Raw genomic sequence first — 9,900 nt, forward strand, 5'->3', positions numbered from 1 at the left:
CAGATTGATTTATGCTGGGAAACAGGAGTGGCATCCACTTCCTAAACTAGATACCTCTGGAAACTCTACAAAATCTCTAAACTCTACAAACTTGCTAAACTCTATAAACGTACGGAAATGATGGTAGTTATAGAACCTAGTTATGTACAGAAATGATGTTAAACTCACAGAACTGAGTTTAGGTCTTTTGTGCAAAACTTAGTTGTATTCTACTTGATGACACTTAAGCACTACTTAAGTGAAACTTGTTGTCGTTATGTGCCATCGAGTCGTTTGTGACTCATAGCGACCCTATGCACAACAGCCCTAAACCCTGCTCTATCCTGCGCCAACCGCACTGCCTCTGACACACCCATCCCGATTACCCCAGTCACCAAATCAATCCATCTCATAGAGGGTCTTCCCCTCCTGCGCTGTCCCTCCACCCTCCCAAGCATGATGTCCCTCTCGAAGGACCCGTCCCTCCTGGAAACATTTCCAAAGTATGTCAGACAAAGCCCCAGAATCCTTGCCTCCAAGGAGTAGCTTGGTTTACTCCTCTCTAAGATGAATCTGTTTGTTTTCCTGGCAGTCCATGGTACATTCAGTACTCTTCTCCAGCACCACAGCTCAAAGGCATCAACTCTCCTTCTGTCCTCCCTAGTCATTGTCCAACTTTCTGATGCATAACAAGCGATTGCAAAAACCATGGCCTATATCAGGCACACCTTACTCTCCAGAGAGACACTGTTGCTCTTGAGTACTTTAGAGAGGTCCCTAACAGCAGACTTTCCCATCGCGATACACTTTTTGATTTCCTGACTGCTGGTGCCAAGAGTATTGACTGTGGAGCTGAGCTAACTGAAGCTGTGATCAATCTCAATCTCCTCGCCATCCATCCTGACGCTGCCAATTGGTCCAGTGGTGAGAATCTTTGTCTTCTTGACATTGAGCCTCAGTCCATACTGAAGGCTGCAGTCCTTGACCCTCCGCAGCAAGTGCATGAGGTCCTCCTCAGTTTCAGCGAGCAGGGTTGTGTCATCTACATAACACAGATTGTTAATAGATCTTCCACCAATCCTGATGCCACAATTCTCCTCATACAGCCCAGCCTCTCGGATAATCTGCTCTGCATACATGTTGAAAAGGTATGGAGACAGGATGCATCCCTGGCGTACACCCTTCCTAATTTTGAACCATGCAGTGTTACCCTGCTCTGTTCTGACTACTGCCTCTTGGTCCAAGTATAGGTTTCACATTAGCACAATTAAATGTTCTGGGATTCCCATTCTTCTCAGAGTCAGCCACAGTTTGTTATGATCCACACAGTCAAATGCCTTTGCATAATCAATGAAACACAGATAGACATTCTTCTGGTATTCCTTGCTTTCAGCCAAGATCCATCTCACATCAGCAACAATATCCCTAGTACCACGACCCCTTCTAAACCCAGCCTGGACTTCCGGCAATTCTCTGCTGATGTGCTGTTCTAATCGTTTTTGGATAATCTTCAGTAGAATCTTGCTTGCATGTGAAATCAATGATACTGTTCTGTAGTTTCCACACTCAGTTGGGTCACCTTTCTTTGGAATGGGAACAAATATAGATCTCTTCCAGTCAGTTGGCCAAGTGGTTGTTCTCCAGATTTCGGGGCACAACTTGGTGAGTACATCCAGGGCAACATCTGTTATCTGAAATACTTCAATTGGTATACCATCTATTCCTGGGGCCTTATTTTTGTGCTATTTCCTTCAAAGCAGTGAAACTAGTGTTGTTATATCTGGAGGAATATTCTTCCACTTTGTACATCACTCTTTGTCAACGTGCTGTATGAAGTAACCTGGATTTGCTGTGATGCTGAACCTGGTACCACTGGGGTATTAAATATCAGAATGGCTTCCCAATGTGGACAGTGTTTGGTGGAGCTCCCAGCGGTAAAACAGGTTTTGAAGCAGGACTGGCATCTAATTCATAAACCACATACCTCTGGAAACTCTATGAACTTGGAAAAATGACAACAGTTATGGAAAGGCATTAGGTCTTTTGTTCATAAAGTCACTATGAGTTGCGCTTGACTCGACAGCAATCAACAAAAACAGCATCATGTTATTACCATATAACCTGAATGTCTGTTTTCTGTTATGGTGAAGCCAGGCACCTCCTTGGAGGCAAGGATTCTGAAGCTTCGTCTGACATACTTTGGACATGTTGCAAGCAGAGGGATGCCAAGCTTGGGAGGGTTGAGGGACAGCGTAGGAGAGGAAGACCCTCGATGAGATAGATGGATTCCATCACTGAAGTAATGGGGATAGGCATGTCAGAGACACTATGATTGGCACAGGATAGAACAGGGTTTAGGGCTGTTGTACATAGGGTCGCTATGAGTCGCAGGCAACTCTATGGCACATAACAACAACAACAACAATTAATGTTATTATCACTATTTGGATCAGTTGCAAGTTGGTCCTTAAAGTAACATTCTTGCTCTTTAAACACTTTAAGAAGTTAAAGACATTTGCTTCATATGCATTTCAAAATTGAACAGTGAATAAGAAAGAACAAAGAATTGATACTTGGAATTGTGGTGTTTGCAAAAAAATAGGGAATATATCATGGGTGGCAAGAAAAATCAAACAAACCTGTTTTGGAAGAAGGGTAACCCGAGTGCTTCTTAGAGGCAAGGATGGTGAACCTTTGTCTCACATATTAGGGGCATGGTTTAAAGAGGAGTCAGTCCTCAGAAAAGACCATCAGGCTTGGAAAAGTAGAGGGTCAGTGAAGGAGAGAAGACCCTCAATGAGGTGGACTGACACTGTGATTGCAGCCAGAGAATTAAACACAGCAGACCATGTGAGGCCAGCTCAGGCCTAAGCAGGGCTTGTTCTGTTGTAAACAGAGGTGTCCCGGCCAGAGCTAACTCCAACAAACAAACAACCCTTATTACCAGCTTTATAGAGATTTGGCATTTATTACAATGTCACATTCTTTATTCTATTAAACACAGATTATTACGAGGGAGAAAGTAGCAACAGTAAGGCTTTCTATTTTCTTTATCTTGCTCATGTCCATGCAGTAATTAGTAATTACAGCAAATCATTAGCCTTTGGCACACATATTTCAGGTGTGTAAACAGCACCTTCCATGTTCTTTGTGGAGTTAAAAAACAGAGACATTACAAAGGTGAATGTCAAACAATAAAACAGTCTCTTTTTTTCCTGAAAGAAATTTTTGTATGTGTGTATAACTCAAAATACTGAAACATTTTTTTTTCATTTTTAAGAATTCTTTGAGTTTTCAAACCTAGTGCAACTGAGCTGCACTTGATTGTTTCTGTTTGGAATACAGCACTCCCTTTCCCTCATTTGCGCTGTTACAGAGGAAATGGACTTATAGTGCTCATGATTCAGGAGAAAAACAGCTTCCTTAATTCCAAAATACTCCTTAGATTTTGGTATTAAAAAAACCTCTTCTACTGGAGTTGACAAGTTTATTTTATAGCAATGCTATGGCAAAAAAAAAAATGTTAATGCAGAACTACAAACAGGTTTTTAGAACAAAACAGTATTTTCTTGCTGCCTTACAGAAATGATTTACAAGAAGACAGAACAAAATTTCTCAGCTTCACTCATCAACTTTGCCAGAGCTTTTTTCCATTTAGGTGGAAGAAGTAATTAAAAAATAAAGTTTAGAAGCTATATGTGTCTGTTTTGTTTTAGCTTGGTGTATTTATTGAGAGTGAATTCTGTGTGTCTCTGCAGCTCATCGATATGTGTATTGAGAAGTTTTTCCAGGTCTTTTGCTCGCTTCTCTTCCTCCAAAAGGAAATGCTGTGCAGCCAAGGACGCCGGAATGGACATATCTGGGGGAGACTGAAGAGAGAGAAAGTAAATTCAGATGAGAAATGCAGGGCCCTTTGGGAACATATTTATAGTCCCAGGCATGTTCCCTACCCTGACATACTGTAAAACACTAACTGTTCATGAAACAGCACGTCTTGAACTGACCCTCCTCTACTGGTATAATGCAGGCAATACTAATGAAATCCCTAATGAATGAAATGTCACAGCACTCACAGATTCACACGCTCAAGGAATTAACATTACGGTGCCCAGCTGCAAATACATGGAAAGTGTATTTACCTTGAAATCTCCCTAAAACATATCCCGGTAATTTATAAAGCCAACGAATCTTATCTGAAAATATGCGACTCCAAAAGGTTAAAGATTATAGTAGAAGTGTGCAATAAAGGATCACAGAAGAAAAGTATAAAGAATTTCCTTAATAAGCTTAGAACTATAGCATGATGTGTATTAGGGGTAAACGTGGCTTTTGGCAGAGAGATCCCTTGAGTTGGGGCATGCCTGAGTCACAGCTGAGCACACGAGATGGTACATCAGTCCCATCTTCACAGTGACAGGATGTGCTACTTTTAATTCTCTGTGATCTGCTTAGTACTTGTTTCCAAAAACAAATACACAAACTAAAAACACCTGTGGCTGAAGGACAAAGAGCAAACTTTAGTTATTATTATAAGGTTGACGAAAAAGCCAAACACACAAAAAAGTGCATCTAGTATGATTCTCAACTCAACATAATTCAATTCATTTCCACAGAGCTGGAATCAACTGGGCTGAGCTTCCACAGATTCACAAGGCTGTAAATTTCATAAGAAGATACTGCTTATCTCTCTTCCTCAGATCACCAAGGGATTCGAATCTCTAGAGACGTGCAGCTGCTGCGTTAGGAGTGTAATTCCCCATGGAATATGCCACCAGAGTTCCCTAGTATGACTCTAATAGAAAATTCACAAATGGACAAAACTTGCTTATCTCAGCAGAAATCAGCACAGTGACTACTGGTAGCTGGTGATGTTCTGAGTGGCTGTTACATGAACTTGTGCCCTTTGTGAGAATCTAACAAGTGGTTCAATTATGACTTGTGCCTATTTCTGCGTGGATGTCAAAGTTAATAAAAAAAAAATTCTTTAAAAAGGCACCAAAGGGTTTTTGTAGCTACAAGAGTGCATGGAATGTCTGGAGATAAATCTCAAACACATTTTTTTTAAACTTCACCAAGGATTCTAGTCTTCACCAGTGGTTAATATCCACTGACTGAAATACTTCCCTTATGGATTAGTGTGCGTAGGCCATTCGTATTCATATGGCAACACTGTTTTGTTATTTTTAACAACTATGGTAGAGAGCTTTAGTGACCTAGTGATAAGGAACTGCACTGCCAACACAAAGTTACGCAGTTAAAATCCACCAACTGCTCCATGGGAGAAAGACGGGCAATCTCCTCCTGTGCAAAAGCCTCGCTGGAGGGTTGGCTATGAGTTGGTTCTAATTCAATAGTGCATAACAGCAACAACATGCACATCAGTGTATTGGTTTCAGCGGTAATAACAAGATAATCACTCTTAAAGGAGAAAAAAAAATAAACCCATAACCAGCAACTCACCAACGGGAATACTTCCTCATCACTAGCCAAAGGACTCGCCATCTCTTTGCTTTGAAATACCAGTGGTGCCAGTGGAGACACCCTGCTTCTGTTTGGCTCAGAATCGTGGCTCAGTCTGAAAGAGAGCGCATGGTTACCATTGCTACAGGGCACACATTTATGTAGCTAAGGTTTTACCATTTTCTGATGTCTAACTTGGGGGAAAACACACAGCAAATGTTTGGGCATCTGTGTATTTCTTTGAAAATAATCTTCCTGATGAATAATCTTCACTTCAAAAAATGTCTGAATTGCTAAAACATTCTACTATTGGTATCGCCTCTATTGTCTGTTTGCATGATGCTTTTTATATCTTTGAATAACATAAAAACTGGGTTAAGAAAAATCTCAAAACAGCTAATACTTCTGTCCTTGACAATTCTAAATAGATACTCTTCTCCCGGTCCCTTTTATATGACCTTGCTAACTTTCTTAATAGAATTATATCTTTTTTATGTAAATAGAAGGTTTCATAGAATAACAGTTCTAAAATGTGTGTGTGTGTGTGTATAAACAGTTTATAACATATATAATCTCTTTTCCCCTTCACTTATTAGCTGTGTGGCTTTGAGCAAGTTACTTTATCTTGATGTAACTTTAATTTTTTTCATTTACTAACAAATATTTGCTTTAAGAATTTAGGCCATAATTACTAGTACATAGTAAGGGCTAAAAAAAGATTATATAAGTAATCTTATACCTAATATAAATTATCATTTATATTATTTTAAAACTCATTTGAGCCTCAAAATAACCTCACAAAGTGATTATTATTCATAGATGAGGACAATAAAGTTTAAAAGTTAAATTATCTAACTATCTAATTATTTACTACTTTACTAACAATAAATTACTAAGAAGTAGTGATTTTTAACTTTGGACTCAAAACCAGGTCTTTTTATTTCAAACCTGTAATTTTGATGAAAAACACAATACAGAAGTTGTTGTATATGCTAAAATAAATTGTAAATAAGGCTAAATACAACTGAGATTTTAAATTTTGGTGTACTAACCAAACAAACAAAAGAAAAAAAAACAATTTACCTTAAAATTTTACACAAAAAGATCCTAATAATGTGGGCTATTGGGAGTAAATAAAAATATTTATCTGAAGTAGTAATTAAAATAGAGTATAAATTTAATCAAAATTATCAAAGACCAAGAGAACATAAAAATACCTTAAAGTTATTTCTTTTTAGTGGAAATAAGATTCTCACAGCATTACCATTTTCAAAGCCATTATAGTTTAATTTTGCACAATTTAAAAATTCCTGTTCTTTGTCTCTATTCTTATCCAAAAGCTATCTATATAACTACTTTCTTATTATGCAAACATTTTCAAAGTTATGCATACAAATAGCAATAAAAGTTAAGTGAGGCATCTGTAAATTAGTACATAAAAACAAACACAACATGTTTCCATTTTTACTTGTTTTGAAATATGTCCTTTTTTAAAAAAACCCTACCTTCTAAGCCATAATTACCATGGAAACAGAACAGCAAATTAAATGGAAATACATGGCTTATGATGTGCACGATAAGATGAAACCTCTCACAACTCAAATAGAATTATAACAAAAGTATAATACATCTGCATATAATCTTTAGCTGAACCTTTTCATTTGGGTGAGGCCACCTTCTACACTTCAAAGAAATAGATGTCTCTCTGTAATCTCAATTATGCAGAGATGCCTGGCAAAGTATTATTTATCCTAAATTATCTAAATAATGATCTCAATTTTCCATTTTGCTTTGGATGTAAAGATACAGTTTTATGGTGTTAATTACTAAAATTTATATAGAAACATTCCTTTTACTGTAAGATCAATAAAATGTAGAGATTGAGAAGAAAGACTAGATCATGAAGGAGAGTACTTTGCTTAAATCATCTTTATATCTGACAAGCTCTTATTCTAGACTATAGCTAGCTATTCAAATACTTCATAAAAGCACCTTGCACAAAATGCTAACTGTATCAATTTAAAAGCTATCTTAAAGATGATTTCAGAAGGCTTTTATTATGTTTTCACAAGCTGATGTTGAACAAGCTCTTCCACAGGCCTTTCTCTGAAGCCTCCGCCACCTACTTTACCAGAAGGGCAGGACCTAGGTGCTTTGTTGGGAGCACAATTCTGTGCTTTGAGAGTTGGGTGGATTCTCCGTACAGTTTCAATGCTTACGTGACATAGCATGCCTTTCATTAATTAGTTAATTTCTCCCTGAATTTAAGGAGAACATCCTCAGCATGGGAACAAAAGTCCTTCATAATCTATGCTAACATCTTTTCCCAACCTCAATTTCCAACGCTCCCATACAATGCTGCCTATATTTCATCAAACAATTCCTTGTTTCTGGTCTAGAAGTGTTCAACCTGCAATGCTTTGCTCCCTACTGAGCAATGCCAAGATACAACTTTTTCTCGCTTGATTTTCGGCTTCTTGAAGACCTTCCATGCCCTGCCCCGCCCCCAAAGTTCCCGTGATTATGACAGACCCGCCGACTTTCTGTGTGTGTGGTTTGCCAGTACTATTGCTGTTATTGTTAAATGCCATCGAGTCAACTCAAACTCATAGTGACCATATGATAACAAATTGGAACCCTGCCCTGTTCTGTTCCATCCTCAAGCTCTCTGTGTGCTGGAACACACTTTTTACAGTTACTGTGCCAATTTCTCTTGTTGAGGCTCGTCTCTGTTTAGCTGACCTCTACTTTCCCCAGCATGATGTCTTTCCCCAAGCACTGGTCCCTCTTGATAACTTGCCCAAAGTATGTGAAACCAAGTTTCGCCATCTTTGCATCTAAAGATGGCTGTACTTCCTTCAAGACAGATATATTTGTTCCTTTGACAGTCTATGAGATAGTCTTCTACAGCAACATAATTCAAAGCTATCAATTCTTTTATCATCATTGTTCCCTGTTCAAATTTCAGATGTATAGAAAGCCACTGAAAGTACCATGGCTTGAGTAAGGGACACCATAATAGTTAAACTGACATTTTGCTTCGTAACACCTTTGAGAGGTCCTTGACAGCAGATTTCCCCAATGCAACATGTCTTTGATTTCCTGTCTGGTGTTACCATGAGTGTTGATGGTGGATCCAAGCAAAATGAACTCATTCACAACTTTAATGTTTTCTCCATATTTCTTTAAGGATGTTGCCTATAGGTCCAGTGGTTAGGATTTTTGTTTTCTTGAAGTTGAGATGTAATCCATATTAAAGGCTGTAGTTTTTAATCTGACAAACTTAATTTATTAACTAGATCCAAAGCCATTTTAATGGTTAATATGTGTGATTACTACTTTCGCAATGAATACATGATCAAACTTTTTAAACAATAAATTCAATTTTAAGTAATGCTGTTTATTACAAAATATATTTTTAATTAAAATTAGTTATATATTAATAGATCTGTATATCACTAGTTGAAATTAACTTGTAAATTAAACATCAAAGTCCTAACTTAGAAATCATACATCCACATCAAATCAAATGATATTATTGTTGTTGCTAAGTGCCAGTGAATCAACTACAACTCACAGCCACCCTATCAACATCAGATTGGAACTTTCTCTCCCCTGCTCCATCCCCACAATTCCTGCAGTGTTTTAAGTCTTCTGGTAAGTGCTTCCTTTGCACCTTCTGCAAGCAAGGTTGTGCGATCTGCATAACGTTAGGTTGTTGAGCCTTTCTCCAATCTTGATGCCATATTCTTCTTCAGGTGCTTGAATGTTTTCCTCAACATACAGACTGAACAGGTATGGAGAAAAGACACAACTCTGATACACACCTTTCTTGATTTTAACTCACACAGTGTTTCCCTCTTCTGTTCAGACAATTGATTCCTGTTCTATGTACAGGTTTCATATGAGCACATTAAGTATTTTATAATCTCTATTCTTAATGTTATCCATAATATGTCATTATATTGCATTCATAATTTTTTCAAAGTATTAAGTAACTGTCTTATTGAAAAGCAAATTTTTTTGGAATATTTCAAAATGCTTAAGAAGTTGGACACATTAAAAACTTGCTCACTTCTAACAGGAATAAAACAACAACAAAAATTGTTCTTAAAGTTAGACAGAAGATTATTTTAATAGTGTATTCTAGAAATTCCAAGATAAAAAAAGTGGCTAAAAATTAAGACGATGGACTTTGGAAGTTTGTAGAACCTTCATATAATTTCATGAGCTTTTTTCCCTTTCCCATACAGTCTAATTTATTGTTGTTTACCATTTGAATTGGAAATGCCCCTTAGCTGCCCTCTGGTAGGTTTTACAGACAGTAATCACACAGGAAGAGACTGCTCATCTTTCTCCCATGGAGCAGCTGGCAGATTCGAACTGTGTGTATTTGGGATTGCAGCACAACTTCTTACCACTAGGCTCCCTATAATCTAATAAGAAGCTTGTTATAATATT

General features: G+C 37.7%; 1 protein-coding gene across 1 annotated transcript in view; it reads right to left on the reverse strand.

Annotated features, from left to right (window-relative positions):
* Positions 1–3,671: 3,671 nt before the first annotated feature.
* Positions 3,672–9,900, reverse strand: part of CCDC67 (coiled-coil domain containing 67) — a 141,089-nt gene continuing 134,860 nt past the window's right edge. Inside the window, exons 12-13 of the mRNA XM_006897180.1 lie at positions 5,440–5,554; positions 3,672–3,848 (exon numbers count right to left, since the gene is read on the reverse strand). Coding sequence (XP_006897242.1) covers positions 3,672–3,848; positions 5,440–5,554 — 292 coding nt within the window. The remainder of the gene's footprint in view (positions 3,849–5,439; positions 5,555–9,900) is intronic.

The sequence above is a fragment of the Elephantulus edwardii genome, unplaced genomic scaffold (assembly GCF_000299155.1).
Source record: "Elephantulus edwardii isolate Elephantulus edwardi_28Jun2011 unplaced genomic scaffold, EleEdw1.0 scaffold00203, whole genome shotgun sequence".
Lineage (NCBI taxonomy): Eukaryota > Metazoa > Chordata > Mammalia > Macroscelidea > Macroscelididae > Elephantulus > Elephantulus edwardii.